General features: G+C 34.9%; 3 protein-coding genes across 11 annotated transcripts; all 3 read right to left on the bottom strand.

Annotated features, from left to right (window-relative positions):
* Window positions 1-917: 917 nt before the first annotated feature.
* On the bottom strand, window positions 918-2,904 carry LOC112791689 (uncharacterized). Its single transcript, XM_025834618.3, has 2 exons — window positions 2,705-2,904; window positions 918-2,359 (listed from the first exon to the last, which is right to left on the bottom strand). Exon 2 carries the CDS (start codon window positions 2,302-2,304, stop codon window positions 1,174-1,176), a length of 1,131 nt encoding a protein of 376 aa, XP_025690403.1. The 5' UTR covers window positions 2,305-2,359; window positions 2,705-2,904; the 3' UTR covers window positions 918-1,173.
* Window positions 2,905-5,736: 2,832 nt separating this feature from the next.
* On the bottom strand, window positions 5,737-10,616 carry LOC112791688 (FACT complex subunit SPT16). The gene is made up of 3 exons (XM_025834617.3): window positions 10,174-10,616; window positions 9,689-9,830; window positions 5,737-9,201 (listed from the first exon to the last, which is right to left on the bottom strand). Exon 3 carries the CDS (start codon window positions 9,185-9,187, stop codon window positions 5,984-5,986), a length of 3,204 nt encoding a protein of 1,067 aa, XP_025690402.1. The 5' UTR covers window positions 9,188-9,201; window positions 9,689-9,830; window positions 10,174-10,616; the 3' UTR covers window positions 5,737-5,983.
* Window positions 10,617-12,706: 2,090 nt separating this feature from the next.
* LOC112791687 (FACT complex subunit SPT16) lies at window positions 12,707-18,060 on the bottom strand. Of its 9 annotated transcripts, none has more exons than XM_072233547.1 (4): window positions 17,572-18,049; window positions 17,327-17,420; window positions 16,717-16,865; window positions 12,707-16,263 (listed from the first exon to the last, which is right to left on the bottom strand). In XM_072233547.1, exon 4 carries the CDS (start codon window positions 16,247-16,249, stop codon window positions 13,046-13,048), a length of 3,204 nt encoding a protein of 1,067 aa, XP_072089648.1. In that variant the 5' UTR covers window positions 16,250-16,263; window positions 16,717-16,865; window positions 17,327-17,420; window positions 17,572-18,049; the 3' UTR covers window positions 12,707-13,045. The 9 variants fall into 9 exon arrangements, with proteins under 9 accessions (XP_072089648.1, XP_072089647.1, XP_072089649.1 ...); XM_072233546.1 differs by having other exon boundaries at window positions 16,717-16,915; window positions 17,572-18,012; XM_072233548.1 differs by having other exon boundaries at window positions 16,582-16,915; window positions 17,572-18,010.
* Window positions 18,061-19,096: the final 1,036 nt, after the last annotated feature.

The following is a 19,096-nucleotide window of genomic DNA, read 5'->3' as shown; positions in this document are numbered from 1 at the left end:
ATTTTATAAAACTATAAATATGATATTTTTATATAAATTATATTCTTTCTTTTCTAGTATTGGTATATAGATATTGTTTTCCTCGTATAAAAAAAAAAGAAACAAGACATCGCTTCTCTTCTTTTTTTTTTTTTCTTTTTTGTCCTTTACACAAAACATACACACTACTACCACATGGGTTCTATATCCTTCACTCCAACCCTGTGGTTCAGCTCTGCCATTTGTCCAAAAGCCTCAGCTGCGCTTCTCTTCTTTTTTTTTTTTCCCTTTCGGCCATGGCTCGTCTTCGTACAAAGGATCTCAATTTTGTTTTTCTTGAACTGAAGAAAGTGAAAGTTTGAAGCAGTGCGACCCATCAAATTAAAAAGAAACCATGTTTGCCGTCTGAGGCCTACATTTTAACTTGACTTTGCTTTTTTGGATTACCAAAAACAGTTAAGGCCTGGTAAATGGTCCATGAGGTCGAATATCTGGCCCTTTTAAAAATAATGGTTGCACCAACTTAGATTGATCACATGTAAGGCTTTGGTCTACTGGTCATTATGTATACTTTACAACAAATACACCGGAATTTAATAGATACAGTAAAAAACAGGAAAAATGTTTGTACTTAAGCCTTTGATTAATAACATTCAAAAATATTTTTACTTAAGCGGTTAAGCCTTTTTGTTTTTTGGTGACTAAGCGGTTAAGCCTTTGACTAGTAACATTTAACTCTTTTGTAATACCAAAAAAAGAAAATTCAACTCTCTTATCTAAACATTTAAGAAGGATCGGAAATGCTTGATGTCCTAAAGAAAAAGACCTGATGACCTAATGAAACTCAATGCAAATGATTAACCAAAAGGTTTGAGTACTTTTGGGAATGTAAAAGTTTATCTACTAAATGAAATTTCAGTCTATTTAAATGAATTAAATTAAACTTTTAACAATAAAACTTGAATAATGACTATTCAACCTGAATGAAATCTAAGAAATATAAGTAAAAAGATAAAAAAAAGTTTTAGTACAACCAAAAGGATATAAAAAATGCATACTTAAATATTTCACTCTAAAATTTCCACTAATTAATTATCTATCAGACACTAAGAAAACTAATCCTAACAGTAAATACAGTATTTATTGACATTAGAATAACCATAATCTCTAATTCTCTATACACTATACAGAATCTCAAAGAGATAACGTCTCCATCTCTGCTATTGGAAGATTCAGCTCCATTTGTTCCTTAGGCAGCAAGTCCACTTCTCTTGTACCATTGGTGACCCCAGAAGCAATTAAAGGAAGAAATTTGCAGCAATTGAAGTTAATTCCTGGATATGAGTAGTTGCAGATTGTTCTCATAATTCCTGTATCAAAATTGTAAGAAACAACAGTTCCTGGAATCTGCAAATATATGCTCCGTGCTTGTTCACTATAACCAATTGGTGAAATCTTGTAAGGTTCCCAATCAATGAATCTGCCATAAAAAATTTGGTACTTTGAGATAAATACTTCATGCATGATGCTTTGGACTAGTCTCCATCTAAACCTTTTGGAATCAATGCAAGCATAGTATGTTCCAAGAATATCATCTTCCTTGAGAAGATCCCAAATGTGGAAGCCATCAAAATCGGTGTAACAATAGTACACTCGACCACCCGATTCGCATAAAGAACGACGGTAAGTCATTGTTGATTGCCAAGACCAATCATCAAACAAATTTGGCAGTTCAAATAGCTCACAATGGCTACCTTTGACTTGGTACACAAGCAAATACCCTGCTATTTCCCAATGGATCCCTCCGTTCGAGTAAAGAGGAGGCGTGCCAAGCTCCTGAAACTCGAACTCTGGCAAAGATGGCAAAGTCAAATTGGTGAGGTGTTTCCTACTCCAACATCCAGTGCCAGAAGAGAAGATATGCAGTTCTAGTCCGTTAGATTCGGATGAAGATCCTGCTTCAACAATCACAACCTCAAATTGGGAACCATCATAGGCTAACCCGATTCGAATTATGCGGCCAAGGGTGCTAGCCTGAGGAATCAAGTGAGAGTTCTTGGTGAGGGGATTGAAGACATAATAGCAGGGTTGATCAACACTATAGCCAGACAAGAGGATCAAACCATTGCTAGAAGCAAGTGATTGCACAAAGTTTTCAGTGAAGAAGCTGAGGGAATTGTTAAGGACAGCACCATTCTCAGCATCATCCAAAAAGAGAAACTGAGATGAACCATTTTCGAACTGATAGTGGCAAACAAGACCTACGCTGCTATCACGAGAGGTTGTTCTAACACCTTGGAAATTGTTGTGCTCCATGTTCTTCATTCAGATTGGTGCTTATTCAAGACAAGAAACAATTTTTCTCCACGTTCTAAAATACCTGTGATTGTGAACAAACAGATGAAACTTCTAATTGGAATTGACTTTGACTTTATCAATGTATTTTTTATATTCCAGGTGCATACGAAACTTCTTGTGGCCTTTTTAGTGAAAAAAAAAAAAACTAATAAGGCACAAAAATTACAAAGAAATTACACAGAAATTAACATTAAAGTTTCCACTTTATTAGAAAAGACAATCATGACATAAAAGCAGAAAAAACAAAGCCAAAGAAAAAATGTGAACCAAATCAAATTATTAATCATAGTACAAGATGAATACTGACCATATCAGAAAAATTAGTTAATATAACATTGAAAAATAACTTACATGGAAAAGAAAATACCTTAACAGTGTTTCCTGTGAACTGCAGTGTGAATTATGATCGTGGATTGGATCACTTCTTCGATATAACTAAGGAGAAATGGGATTCCTGTTTTGTGACCTCAGTTAGTGGTTCAAAGGAAAAAGATGAGCATCTAACGAGTAAGTAATCTGTTTTAACTTTTAACCTTTTCTCCTCCTTACCCAACAAGTAATCTGTTTTCTTTTTTTGTTTTTTTTTTTTTTTCAAATGTTGACTTGTCTTGGAGGTCACTGGTTGAACTTGAAAGAAAAGAAAGAAGTACGAGTCCTCAACTTGTCATATAACTAATAACTCCACCTAAACAAAAGTGAACAAATTTATGGGAAAACACATGCTAGATTTGATGGTTTCTTAAAGTTTGGACCATTAAATAGTACTATAATAAAATATATTTTTTAAATTTTTTTATAATTGTTAAATAGTTTTTTTTAATTTTAATTATAAATTAATTTTATATATTTTATTTAATTATAAAAATTATTTTTTATTTTATAAATTATTATTTTATTATTTATCTATTATATTTATTAACAATCAAAATAAAAAACAATAACGAATTAAATCTTTCATTAATCGTAATAAATTTTGACCATTTCTATCGATTAAAAGTTGGGCTGTGAAATCGTGTTTATTTGAAAATCAATCAATTAGATTATCAAAACAATCGATTGAATTTCAGATTTTTCATAACTCAATCGATTGGACTACAGGTTATCACAAAACAATCGATTGAATGGTTTTCGCAAATATCAATCGATTGGTCATATTACCCAATCGATTGAACCATGACTAAAATGTGGGTTTTTTAAAATTCAATCGATTGCTTATACTACCCAATCGATTGAATGCTCCAAAGCAACTTGAGGTTTCACAATTCAATCGATTGGTTGTGTTATCCAATCAATTGAAGTCATCAAAGTAATATGGATTTGCCTAATTCAATTAGAATTGTGTACTACGCCATTTTCAATTTTCTTATCGTTTTTATAAATTATTATCTTATTATTCATCTATCTTAACTTTAAAATTCTATCTTCAATTTTTAAGACTTTATTTTTATTTAAATACTCTAATCTTATCTTTTTTTTAATATTAACATTATAAATTTGTAAATAATCTATCACCAATTATTCAATCCCACCATTAGAATCGTATATCAATCTCTTTATGTATCATGAGAGAGTGGTGCAGGCTTATGACTCGATGTCTGGGTAGTTATAATATCTCTTGACTTACCCTTGTCTGAAATCATGTATTAGCTGGTAATGAATGTTCTTATTTTTTATAGGGAATTCGTTGCTTGAAATGTTCCTCCTTTTTGAGAAATTCATATCAAACACCCCCAACTGGAAATACCGGTGGTGCAAGAGATATTCAATATTTCCCTGTTTTAACTGCTTTTTACATCTGCTCAAATATTTTGTATTGAAATTCAATTATCCTTCTGTGCTCTTCATCGTGCAGAATGGCTAATTGCCAAGTGATGCTGGTGTCATCTCCGGAGCTGTGAAACAGATGTTCGATATATTGGATGCTCAGAATGCATAGCACAATATGAAAGTAATGTTATTAGAGCTTTACAATGAGAAAATCACGGATTGTGTGTCTTCTGAGAAAATTGTAAAATTTGAAGATGATAAGTCTAAAAGTCCTATCGCTCTAATGGAGGATTGGAAAGGGGGCTTCCATTGTTAATCTAGGAAGAATTGATTAAAAATTTGTAAATATATACTTCATATATGTCTTAACAATATATAAACAGATTATTAAAATGCTTTGATATATATTGCATGGTGTTTTTTTTTTCTAGTAAAGATTCAATAGATAGGTCAAATCTTGAACAAATGAAAAGAACAAAATAGAATGCAAACAAATAGAAAGATATGAAATTTTTTTACATAAATTAATTATATAAAATAAAATATAATTCACAAGACATAAAATTTGTATGACATTGTTGTTGAAATAATAAATGAAAATGACATTACTTCATCATAAAAATATGCGTTTTTTAAACTAAAAGATCTCTATAGTGCATAGAAATAGAGAAAAATGGTAAAAGCTTTTAATTGATTGGGTAACACAACCAATCTATTGAATTGGGCAAATCCATATTGTTTTGATGACTTCAATCAATTAGGTAACACAACCAATCGATTGAATTGTGAGACCTTAGGTTGTTTTGAAGCATTCAATCGATTGGGTAGTATAAGCAATCGATTGAATTTTGAAAAAACCTATATTTTAGTAATCTTTCAATCAATTGGGTTGATTTTTACGAAAACATGCTGCCTTACAATTTTCAATCGATTGTTTTGTGATAACCTGTAATCCAATCGATTGAGTTATGGAAAACCTAAAATTCAATCGATTGTTTTGATATTTCAATCGATTGATTTTCAAAGAAATACGATTTCACAGCCCTGGACGAACGTCACGATCAAATATAAACTTACAATTTTCAATCGATTGTTTTGTGATAACCTGTAATCCAATCGATTGAGTTATGGAAAACCTAAAATTCAATCGATTGTTTTGATATTTCAATCGATTGATTTTCAAAGAAATACGATTTCACAGCCCTGGACGAACGTCACGATCAAATATAAACTTTTAATCGATTGAAATTGCCAAAAAATTTATTACGATCAATGGAAGATCTAATTCATTATTGTTTTTAATTTTGATTGTTAATAAACATAATAGATGAATGATAAAATAATAATTTATAAAATAAAAAATAATTTTTATAATTAAATAAAATATATGGAGTTAATTTGTAATTAAAATTAGAAAATAATTATTTAACGATTATTAAAAAAACTTAAAAAATATGTTTTATTATAGAACCATTTAATAGTCCAAACGTTCTAAAACCATCGAATCCTTAACCATCGAATCCTTAAATTAGATGTCAACACATCAGCTACTACATAGAATTTACTAATAGATTAGTACATAATAGTAGGAAAAACTTTTTGGACATCAAGATTGAAACTTATAAAGCAGTGTTTGTGCCGAATAAGAATCTTATTGCAAGTTTACTCAATCTGAATACACTATTTGATCCACCAAGCTAACACAAAACGAAATAGAAAAAGATTCTAAACCCTAGGCTTTTAAAGAAAAAGAAAGAAGCACAAGACTGAAAAGAATTGAGAGATTTTAAGGACATTTGATGGAGAGAGACAGGGCAGCTCCAAGCTCATGCTGCTAACTGCACTAAACCACAAGCTGGCTAAGAACAAAAACCAAATTCTATCTTAATTTGGCCCGCTTCGGCATGCTACTACTGAGACCAGCTCGTGACTTGCCAAATGCTTTTGCCTTCCTTCTTTTCCGATCTTCTTCACTATCAGAGTCATTCCCTTTCTCCCTGTCCGCATTGGTTGCTTCCCTCTCAAGTTCTTCCCATGTCTTTCCCTTGTCTTCTTCAGAGTCCTCCTCCGAGTCATCCTCGTCCTCGTCATCCTCGGACTCCACAAGCAATTCACTATCGGAATCATCATCATCTGAATCAGAATCAGGCTCTATATCAGATGGCTCATAGCCTTTGTCCGACTCTGCAGAATTCTCGGATTCTGAATCCGTAGCTTCCAAATTCAGAAACTCCCAGCCGCCACCTTCAATAAAGCTCTGTGGGTCATCAGTGATTGTCTTCAGGATCTGACGCCAATTCAGATTCAGCCTGCTCTCGTAATACTTGATGTCGGTTGTGTCCAGCCATTCCTTGATGCCATCAAGAGAAGTTGAAGGGATGGAATCAATCCTGAGGACATCTCGCTTGAAGTCCTTGAAAACTATAGTCATATCAAAGTTCTTCTGCCCAAGCCCAACTCTCTCTAGATTCACAATCTCAATCTCGCTCAGCGTGACAACAAGGAAAGGGGTCTCAATCAGTTCAACAAGGCAAGCTGAAGTGGGAACGATAAATACAGACGATTTGTGAGGTACGCCGGGGAAGCCAAGTTCTCTAAGAGGTTGATCAAACTCAAGGTCAAGGCCATTGAATTGCGGTTGTCCCCAAAGATCATTTACCCGATTCACAAAAGTCTGAAACTCCACATTGATCTTATTCTTCCTGTCTCTCTCACGTTGTTCTTCTTCAAGTTCGTCAGGGTCATAGGCAGATCTCTTACTCCCTCCAACATTCTGGACCATGTCCATTACCTCAACATAAAACTGTACATCTTTGGTTTTCTTATTTCCAACCATAATATGGTTGTGAAGATGGAAGTGCAAGAGCGTAATCATTTCATTCTCTGCTGGCTGAAAAAAAGCATGCTTTATGTTAGCAAACATTACATCCACACGCTCATCTTGCCTGGTGGTAGAATAACGGAATCCATTTGCATGTGCCTCAAGTGTACCCGGTATCTTCCTTCCACGACCACCAAAAACAGGGCGGATCCAAAGGTCAGACATTCTTATCGGCTTAGACCTATTATTGGCAAGCTGCAGTTTCTCCTGAGTGACCAGGGTTGCCCTCTCGGCTCTCTCAGACTCCCTTGATACAACTTGTCTTCTGAGTGTTTTGATTGACTGCACAATCTCTCCTATGTGTCTTGGATCTTTGGAGCGAAATGAAGCCTCCTTCAAATATATAGATCCTGGGAACTTCGCTGAGTTTGCATCGTGAGGACTGAAAGGAGTCCCAGGAATGTTAAAAATAATCCGGACATAGCAATTGCGGTTTGTGTCCTGCTGGCTAGAAGCAGTTCGAATGAAAGCAACGTGAAAAGGTACCATGCTTCCATTAATAGGCAAGAGAACTGCTTCATTCTTCTGATCAATTTGAATCATCATCTCTTTTGGAGGGGGAAGGTCATTTATGTTCTTGTAGGCAACCAGGTCTGCTGAAGTCCTACCTGAGGAACGGTTCTCCCCTGTCTCACTTCCACCACCAGCAAGCCGTCTTGCAGTTTCTTCATTCTTCTGACGAGCAAGCTCTGCCTGATGCTGCCTTCTAAGTTCCTCCTTTGACACTTCATGATTGTCTGATCTAAGAGTTGTCTTAGACACAACGGGCTCTCCATCAATCCCACGGGCTCTTTTACTTGGCCTTTCCTCTTCTTCGTCCTCGTTGAATGAATAAGCCACATCCTTTAGAGCCTTTGAGCTCATCAAAGTCACAACCTCTGTCTTATCTTTGCTGATGATGACTGTGTCAGCAAGCAACAGAGAGAAGTTCTTGTTCTTAGACTTACTGCTCTCACACTGTAAATTCTGAAATCCAAGGGACACGTTGAAAACCATGCCTTCCTTTATTATCTGCTCATTTTTAGCATTAAGATTCAATCCAGACTCACGAAACTCAATGCCAATGCCTGTCCCAGCTGATTTTGTCAAATTGGAAATCAAGTCAGGAGCCTCCTTTTCCACAACAGAAACTGCAGCCTGGTAAGCGGCATTCAGCTTGTTCCCAGGCTTCAAAGAACCAATGGCAGCTTCATGTGCTTTGAGTAGAACCTCATAAGCCTTACTCTGAAGAGGCTCTGCATCAATCAAGAAGGTCCTAGCAATGTTTGAGCAGTAACTCTTATACCGGGCTCCAACAGCACATATAATTACACTTGCAGAGTTATAGTGAAGTAATTCATCGTTGCTGACAGCACTAGGTCTTAGATCAAACTCCCCACCACTCTGAAAAATTGGGGGGTAACAAATATCAACATTCTCAGCCTTCAATTTACAATTGACTTTTGAGGGTTCAAGTATGACTTTTTCAGTCTCCTCCATCAATGTGGAATGACTGACTTTCTTCTCCTCGTCAATTACATTTTCAAGTTTCGAAACCACAAAGTTTTTCATCACACTAGTGGTCAGGTATGCTGCTCTCTTAATTGATATAAGCTCCTCATTACTCTTTGCAGCAAACAATGTAGAAAACCCATTGGACACATCAATCAGATGTAATTCTGTATTCTTCAATTTTTCAACCCAAGCTTCCAGAAGTTTCCCTTCAGGAGCCTCTCTTGATATGTATCCAACATTAGGAGTATCATGACCATCAGATCTAGACTGAGAACGGATGGCTCGGAATATAGCATCCATCAGAGCAGTTCCATCATCATTTTTAGGCTTGACATGCAAAACAAGATCCGCACCAACTGCCTCTCTGGCAGCTTTTTTGACAGATTCAAGAATAGAAGCTTTCTTTTGGCTGCACAAGATATGGATCTGCTTCTTCATGAAAACCATAATTGTCTCTGGGAACTCAAATCCAAGCAACCATAAGTTCAGAGCAGTGGATTTCAGGTATCGTAGATCTTCCGAAGGCGGAGGACATGCAATTGTAATTGCATCAGAAGAGCCCCACAGATCTATTTTGTGTTCATCCCAATGTGAATATAAACTCTTCAGTCTGGATTGAAATGTATTCAAATCAATGGCATATGTACTTCCTGCAGCACTGCCCTTTCCACTGGAAGGTTGTGCACTTCCATTGCGATGTTCCCCCATAGTTTGCTACCACTCTGGAAAATATAAATTCAAAAAACAGACAGTAACAAGAAAGGGAGCCAATTAGTGCCTTAGAGTCCTTGCAATTCTTCTTTAATCACCACAACCACAGGTGTGTTACCACCATTTGTCTTTAAGAAAATCAAGACTTATAACCTGTATGCCATTCCCATATTTGGCTTCTCAATTCTATTGTTAGTATTGAACTACTTTTCTAATTTTCAAATTCATCCCTATTTGAGTTTCAAAACCAAATGGGGAAATTTTTCCATTCTATAAAATTAAAAAAACCATTGCAAAAGAGATATTGCATTAGTTTAAAATTTCTTTTCAGACTCCAATACACGTTACATTGTCCACAAAGGAAGGAAAAAGTAATCAAACAAGCAGTTAATGTTTGTGAAACTCACATAAAAAAAATATTCCTTAAATCTTGTGGATTGATATGGATAACAATGAAAATTTTGTTCAAAACAATGAATGGATCAGGTAAAGAGTTACCTTTGAATGAATAATTATGAGAAGACTTCTATCCTGTGAATGAAAATCACCAAGCTTCCACAGCATTTCAGAATTTAAACACCAATGGATTGTAGTAACAGTCCAAAAATCACGGAATGTCTCTTTGACATGTAATGTTCACCTTCGAACAAGACAAAACTTCAGTATATCAAAGATGGGATTCAAATCCAACAATCTGATCGCCTAATGTATAATTTCAATTTATACTCTATTGCAAGCTGAGACAAATGACAATAAAGTAAAAATCTCTCAAATAGATCCTTTTTGTAACTTCGAACAAATCACAAATAGTATCCAATTCTTTGGCCAAAAGTTTTTGAATATCAAATACAATGTTAAAAAATAGAGAGGGGGGGATCTACAATTTTCTGACATGAAATCTGGGGTTTCGACTTTCATTACTCTAAAATCAACTGGGAAAATGAAAAACCAAAATTCAACCAACAAAATGGAAAAATCAAAACCTTTTCGTTCCTTGTGCATCTGGGGTGTGTGAAAGGTCAGCTCCTTCAATCTTCAATTTGGGAATTCGAAAGCCCGAATCAGTAGCGGTCAAAACGGGAACGATTTTCCGATCGGAGTTTCAAAATTTCAATGCATACGTCATACATACACAGGGTTTTGTGGATATGCAATGTGTTTTAGAGGGAAATGGAGTATTGTGCTAACAGAACGAAAAGATTAAGGAATACATAGATGACGATAATGATCTCTTTCAGATTAGAATTGAGAAAGCAGGGTTCATCTGCTGCTGATGATCATTGTCATCACAGACACGGGAAGGATAGAAAGACAATAAAACAATATTAAAAAGAGTAAAGAAATGAAAAACATTAATTAGGGCTAAAGGCCTAAATGATAAGTTTGTAGACTAAATTTTTATTTTGGTACATGAAATCAAGTCATTATTTATTTTGGTTTTCGAAAATTAAAATTATTTATATTAAATTTTTAGAATTTTTTTTATTCTTTTTGACGATGACTAGATAAATAAAATACTGATATGGCACTCTCTCTACCACACAAATCAAAAATATAATTATTTTGTATACGATAAATGACGTTATTTACTTATCATCTAATATGATAGGGAGGGTGACATCTCAATATTTATTTGTCTAGTCATCGCCGAAAAGAGTTGAGAAACTATATTTGTATCCAAACTTGAATATGAAGAACCTAATTTTGAATTTCAAAGTCCAAAATGAATAATCGCGTGAATCTCAGAGACCAAAATAGATATTTAGTCTATGTTTATAATTAAAATTGTGTTTGGATTTAATTCATCTAAGTATAGCGAAATAGTTACACTTTCAATGCATATTACTAATGGAACTCATTTTACAATTAACACGTTAAGTTTAGGACTAGAATTGAGTCAAGCTAACTCATGAGTTAGTTCTCAACTTGTAATTGAGCCAAGTGTGTGTTTGGATTGCAGTTGGTAACTAGAATTTGAATAAAAGTGATTTTATAAAATTAATTTTGGATAGAAGTAAGTTTGTGTCAACATGATTTATGTTTGGCAACTCTATACTAAAATTGATTTTGATAAAATAAATATTGTTTGAATAATATTAGTTAAAATCACTTTTAGATGGATAATTACTAAAAAGGACATAACATTAAATTATAATGTTATTTTTGTATATATATTTAATTTTTTTATATTTTTTCTTATATATTTTTATATAGTATATTTTTAGTATTTTTAGTACTCTTTTTTAGTAAAAAAATATAAATAATAAATAATAAAAAAAGCTCATGTAAAGAGAAATAATAAGAATTTTATAAATAATACAATATTATGTATAAATGATAAAGTTGGTAAAAAAAATAAAGGTTAAATGTCAATGGCTAAAAGCCAGTTAGTGCAACGTAGAAGCTAGAAATTATTGCTTCTTGTAAACGTGATTTTGTAACCAAAATCACTTCTGCGTTGACAGATAGAAAAATTAGCCAAACCAAAAATTGAAGCGTTAAAGAAGCTGCAACGTGCTTTTCAACGTGGTTGCCAAACACACCCTTAATAGTCAGCTGAGTCTGGAATTAAAGTCATAAATTAAATTAGATGAGTTTGACTTTGGATAACCTCAGCTCATTAGTTCATGAACTAATTTGATTATATATATATATATTAATTATTTAAAATTTTATATATTTTTTAAATATAATTTTAATGTAAGACATAAATAAAAAATTTATAATTTATTGATAAATAAAAAATATATAAAATTAATTTTTTAAATATTTTTTAAATATATAAATTATAATTTATTGATATAAATTATATATCTTATTATTTGATTCGGTTTGTGAACTTTTGGTAAATCAAGTTTGAGTTTAAAAAATAAACTTAATTATTACTAAATCAAATTATAAACCAAACTTAAGTTTAATCTAATTTGAGTCAACTCCACTCACTTTGAACCCTAAAACTACTTAGGCCTTTGAAATGATCTACTAATTAGCAAATTATTTATTTAGTCATCTATGTCGTCATTAATTTGCATTTCACCAATGTCACTATTAATTCTCCAAACATATAACATTAAAAATTTAAAATATGGAATACAGATGATGATATTTTAAATGTTTGAAGGGTTGATGTGGCGAACTAGTGATACGCTACACATAACAGTTTAATTTTAAGGGAATTACCTTTCAAAAAAAAATTACAAGGGAATTAATTTGGCAAATTTAATTTTGATACGTACACTACGTATTATTATATAAGCAAAAATAATTATTTCACACTATCATATCTTATACTATCATTACATTACAATTAACTCTCCTAACCATTCTAGTTTATTTATGCGTGAACCTTTAGTGCAATATGTTGAAAGGCTTTGGGGTGGGAAAACCTGCTATAAAACATTTTAAAAAAGAAAATATATAAATGAAACCAAGTTAGATCAATTTAGCTACTCAGGTACCCAGAAATAAAATATATACAACAAATAAATAATAAAATATAGAAAAACTGCTCAAATATTTTTAAAAATGAAAAATATAAATTCAAACTATTTATCATCCCAGATCAATAATATAACTAATCAACATTATATCATATATTAAACTACGAATTAACAGCTTCCTACAAATTCATATCAATCCAAAATGGAAACGGATCTAAAGTAATAAGAATACCCATGGATGCTAAAACTATTAAATTGGATAAGTTCCATTTTGATCGGATAATCGATTTCCGCTTACACCACATTATATATGGATGGATTAGAGAATTCCCCGAATTCTGCATCCCAATTAGGAAAGCTAAAACGAAAAAGCACTGCACTAAACAAGAAACTACTATCAAAGGAAAACCAAGATCTACCGCAACTTGGACCGCTTAGGCATGCCACCACTAAGACCAGCTCGCGACTTGCCAAATGCTTTCGCCTTCCTTCTTTTCCGATCTTCTTCGCTGTCAGAGTCATTCCCTTTCTCCCTGTCAGCATTCGTTGCTTCCCTCTCAAGTTCTTCCCATGTCTTTCCCTTCTCTTCTTCGGAATCCTCCACCGAGTCATCCTCATCCTCGTCATCCTCAGACTCCACAAGTGATTCACTGTCAGAATCATCATCATCTGTTTCAGATTCAGGCTCTATATCCGATGGCTCATAGCCTTTGTCCGATTCTTCAGAATTCTCGGATTCTGAATCAGTAGCTTCCAGATTCAGAAACTCCCAGCCGCCACCTTCAATAAAGCCTTGTGGGTCATCAGTGATTGTCTTCAGGATCTGACGCCAATTCAGATTCAGCCTGCTCTCGTAATACTTGATGTCGGTTGTGTCCAGCCATTCCTTGATGCCATCTAGAGAAGTGGAAGGGATGGAATCAATCCTAAGAACGTCCCGCTTGAAGTCCTTGAAAACTATAGTCATATCAAAATTCTTCTGCCCAAGCCCAACTCTCTCTAGATTCACAATCTCAATTTCGCTCAGTGTCACAACAAGGAAAGGGTTCTCAATCAGTTCAACAAGGCATGCTGAAGTCGGAACGATGAATACAGATGACTTGTGAGGTACGCCAGGGAAGCCAAGTTCTCTAAGGGGTTGATCAAATTCAAGGTCAAGGCCATTGAATTGGGGCTGTCCCCAAAGATCGTTTACCCTATTCACAAAAGTCTGAAACTCCACATTAATCTTATTCTTCCTCTCTCTCTCACGTTGTTCTTCTTCAAGCTCATCAGGGTCATAGGCAGACCTCTTACTCCCTCCAACATTTTGGACCATGTCCATTACCTCAACATAAAACTGAACATCCTTGGTTTTCTTATTTCCTACCATAATATGGTTGTGAAGATGGAAGTGCAAGAGCGTAATCATTTCATTCTCTGCTGGCTGAAAAAATGCATGCTTGATGTTACCAAACATCACATCCACACGCTCATCTTGCCTGGTGGTAGAATATCGAAACCCATTTGCATGTGCCTCAAGTGTACCTGGTATCTTCCTTCCACGACCACCAAAAACAGGGCGGATCCAAAGGTCAGACAATCTTATCGGCTTGAACCTATTATTTGCAAGCTGCAGTTTCTCCTGAGTGACCAAGGTTGCCCTCTCGGCTCTCTCAGACTCCCGCGATACAACTTGTCGCCTCAGTGCTTTAATGGACTGAACAACCTCACCTATGTGCCTTGAATCCTTGGAGCGGAATGAAGCCTCCTTCAAATATATAGACCCCTGAAACTTCATTGAGTTCGCATCATGAGGATTAAAAGGTGTACCAGGAACATTGAAGATAATCCTGATATAGTTGTTGCGGTTGGTATCCTGCTGACTGGAAACAGTTCGAATGAAAGCCACATGAAAAGGCACCATGCTTCCATTTATAGGCAGAAGAACTGCTTCATTCTTCTGATCAACCTGAATCATCATCTCTCTAGGAGGGGGAACATCATTTATGTTCTTGTATGCCACCAGATCTGCAGTAGTCCTCACAGATGACCTGTTTTCTCCACTCTCACTTCCACCACCAGCAAGCCGTCTTGCAGTTTCTTCATTCTTCTGACGAGCAAGCTCTGCCTGATGCTGCCTTCTAAGTTCCTCCTTTGAAACTTCATGATTGTCTGATCTAAGAGTTGTCTTAGACACAACGGGCTCTCCATCAATCCCACGGGATCTTTTACTTGGCCTTTCCTCTTCTTCGTCCTCGTTGAATGAATAAGCCACATCCTTTAGAGCCTTTGAGCTCATCAAAGTCACAACCTCTGTCTTATCTTTGCTGATGATGACTGTGTCAGCAAGCAACAGAGAGAAGTTCTTGTTCTTAGACTTACTGCTCTCACACTGTAAATTCTGAAATCCAAGGGACACGTTGAAAACCATGCCTTCCTTTATTATCTGCTCATTTTTAGCATTAAGATTCAATCCAGACTCACGAAACTCAATGCCAATGCCTGTCCCAGCTGATTTTGTCAAATTGGAAATCAAGTCAGGAGCCTCCTTTTCCACAACAGAAACTGCAGCCTGGTAAGCGGCATTCAGCTTGTTCCCAGGCTTCAAAGAACCAATGGCAGCTTCATGGGCTTTGAGTAGAACCTCATAAGCCTTACTCTGAAGAGGCTCTGCATCAATCAAGAAGGTCCTAGCAATGTTCGAGCAATAACTCTTATACCGGGCTCCAACAGCACATATAATTACACTTGCAGAGTTATAGTGAAGTAATTCATCGTTGCTGACAGCACTAGGTCTTAGATCAAACTCCCCACCACTCTGAAAAATTGGGGGGTAACAAATATCAACATTCTCTGCCTTCAATTTACAATTGACTTTTGAGGGTTCAAGTATGACTTTTTCAGTCTCCTCCATCAATGCGGAATGACTAACTTTCTTCTCTTCGTCAATTACATTTTCAAGTTTCGAAACCACAAAGTTTTTCATCACACTAGTGGTCAGATATGCTGCTCTCTTAATTGATATAAGCTCCTCATTACTCTTTGCAGCAAACAATGTAGAAAACCCATTGGACACATCAATCAGATGAAATTCTGTATTCTTTAATTTATCAGCCCATGTTTCAAGCAACTTCCCTTCAGGAGCCTCTCTCTGTATGTATCCAACAGTAACAGAGTCATGCCCATCAGCCTTTGATTGAGTGCGGATGGCACGAAATATAGAATCCATTAGAGTAGTTCCATCATCATTTTTCAGTTTGACATGTAAAACAAGGTCCACACCAACCGCCTCTCTGGCAGGTTTTTTCACAGTTTCCAGTATAGATGCCTTCTTTTGACTGCATAAGATATAGATCTGCTTCTTCATGAAGACCATAATTGTCTCCGGGAATTCAAACCCAAGCAACCATAAATTTAGTGCAGTTGATTTCAGGTATCGCAGATCTTCTGAAGGTGGCGGACATGCAACAGCAATTGCATCCGAGGAGCCCCAGAGATTCGTTCTTTGTTCATCCCAGTGTGAATAGAACAACTTAAGTCGGGTTTGAAATGCATTCAGATCAATAGAATATGCAGATCCAGCAGCGCTAGATTTTCCATTGGCAGCTTGGGCACTTCCATTCCTAAGCTCAACCATGGTGTATTATCTCTCTGAAAGAACAGGGAAAATTTGTAAATAAAGATTCTGAACAAGCAGTTATGGATGCTAATATGATTACTATTCTCTTTGGAGAACACATAATATGGGTAGATAGACCAACAAATTGTCCAACAAATTCCTATCTCAACAAGTTCGGTCATAAAGCATAATATGGAACCAGAGTACACTAGGATTGGAATTTATTCCATTATCATTTGGCATGTCAAAACAAGTAATTGCAATGCAGTTGGATTTTTCATTGCACATATCAGAAACACTCAACAAAATAGAAAATAAACTGATATGTCACTTTAGTCCCCAATACATACAGGCCAGATGTATGGTTCAGTTGTCAACACAGCAAACAGCAAAGTTCCAAAAACTGTTACCACATCCAGGTAGCAAATGAAAATTGTGTGCACACCATAAGAGCATATACTATGAATGATTCCAGTAAGTAGGACCTTTCGAGGGAGAAATTTTGGCAAATTCCAGTTTGGTGTGCAGAACGCAAATTTTCTTCCACGGTATTAGTAATGACACAGTTGAGGTAGCAGCAGCAATCCAGAAGGCAGAAGCACAGAATTCCTGTCTTATCCACTTCTAAGTGAGCCTATATTCACAGTAGTAGTAAACATAACATCACTAGTTTTGTACAATTCCCTGCAAACAATCAAGATAATTATACGAAGAGCCTGAACCCTGCTTAATCACATGAACTATGCACAACAAAAAACATCACATAAAATCAATCAGCATGCAGTTCACAAACCAAAACAGCAAAAAATCTCAAATGCAGAACTGTAAACCAAGACACACAAGCGCAAAACTTTAGGAGAAACTAGATCAAACATTTCACTTGACTCCAAACCAAAGAGATCCCAGCCAATATTCATAATTCTTGAGCGAATATTAATTTGCAAATTTTACAGCCAACAGGCACAAAAATTTTGAGAACAGCAAAAAAAACTGTTCGTATTTTCTGAAATGAAATCTAGGGTTTCACTTCCCCATTCTTTTTTCTATAAATAAAAGAAGATTTCACAAACCATCACTTCTGCAACTACAACACACCGTATTTGCAAGCATCCGCTGGGAATCAGTTCCACGGCAGGCGCTTAAGGCGTATGAAACAAGCACCGCCTTCAGTCGTTTTGCAGTTCTGACACTGGAGAACCCAAAACACACACAAAACCTCGAAACTCACAACAGGTTTAAATAGGAGGAGGAAAAAGAGAAAAAAAATGAAAACGATGAACGAGCAGAAAAGTACGAAAGGGTGCGCGATTTCAGCGGAATTAAGAGTTTGAAGTAAATACCGAAGTCGTTCACAGTGGAAGGTCGAAGTCGGCGAAAGACACTCGCTTCGTTTCGTTCCGTTTCGCTCAGTTCCTTCAGTAGGATTTGAAGAAGTTCCTCTGTTCAGTTCGAGCGTCGGAAGAAGTTAGGGTTTTTTGTTTTCTCTCTTTTCGTTCAATAACTTCTTCTGGGGCCTAATTGACTGTGTACGAAGGGTTACAGTGTCAGACGGTACAAGTATGAAGGAGAATGGAGTGTGAATTTGGTTAATGGAGTTTTCAGATCACTGAAAAATGCTATGGAATGTGGTGGCGGAGAAGAAGACTGGAGAAGAACGTAGAAAGAGCTCTTCGAACTTCGAAGAGAGGGAACAATTAGGGTTCTTTTGGCGCTGATGCCTCTTTAGTACTTTTAGTATTTTAACTTGAACCCGCGGAACGGGACTGAAGAAAAAAAAAATTGCGCCAAACTTTTCTTTTCCGCATATATCCCCAACTCACCGTATCAATAATTATTGGTGTATTTGACAAACGCTTTTAGAGAGAAAAGGAGAGAACTACATTTGAGTTTCTTGAAAATTTCATTTTATATTTGGTAATTTTTATTTTTTGAATGTATAAATGATTCTGTCTTTAAACTTACGTTTAAGAAAAACTAAAATTTATAATTTTTGTACTTCACGTTTATGATTATTGATTATTTTTAGAAAATTAAGTAAAAAAAATTATTAATTTTATCCTTTATTTTCTTATTTTTTAATTTTATTATGGAGGCTAGAATAGGATAAGACCCCATTATGAGGATCAGGTATGATTTATTTGTGTGTGGTGTCAGCGTAAGAGAAATTGGACAGTTCGAATTGTTCAGCTCAGCAGCGTAAGAAAAATCGGACGGTTCAAATTGTTCACTCCAGCCACGTATCGCTTACGTCTTGCTTCCCACAACGGTGTCCTCTTAACCCAATATATCCCTTTTACTCCATCTACACCGAGTTATTTTCAGAATTTCTCTTTCATCCCCACCTAGTAGACATTCTCTTTTCTTCTTCATCCTTCGACAAGTTCCGCTTCCTTTACTACTTCATTAAAAAAAAATTAAAATGCCAAAAAAAAATATAAAGATATTGATCGTTTTGAATTTTATATTGTAAAATATCTCGGCTATCTTGATTATGTAAGTTTATTTATTAAATTTTTTTTATATTTTAGAATTATAATTATTATTGTTAAAAATTTAATTATAATTGTTGTTAGTAGTTTTAACTTAGGAATATATATTAGTAACATTATTATTATTATTATTATTATTATTATTATTGATAGAAATTTAAGAATAAATATGTTTAAATAATAGTTAGAAATATATATGTAAATATAGTTAGAGAATATTGTAATCAATGATAATATTTGAGTTAGATTAATATGATAGATTAGTAAAAAATACATGTTTAGAATTTTTTGTAATAATTTTAGAAATTATAATGAATTAATTAACTTTTATAATTAATTTTAGAAATTATAATTTTATAAATTATAGTAATTTTTC

The sequence above is a fragment of the Arachis hypogaea genome, chromosome 3, assembly GCF_003086295.3.
Source record: "Arachis hypogaea cultivar Tifrunner chromosome 3, arahy.Tifrunner.gnm2.J5K5, whole genome shotgun sequence".
Taxonomy (NCBI): Eukaryota; Viridiplantae; Streptophyta; class Magnoliopsida; order Fabales; family Fabaceae; genus Arachis; species Arachis hypogaea.
Note: the sequence above shows the minus strand (reverse complement) of the source record. Positions and strands in the feature narration are given on the sequence as shown.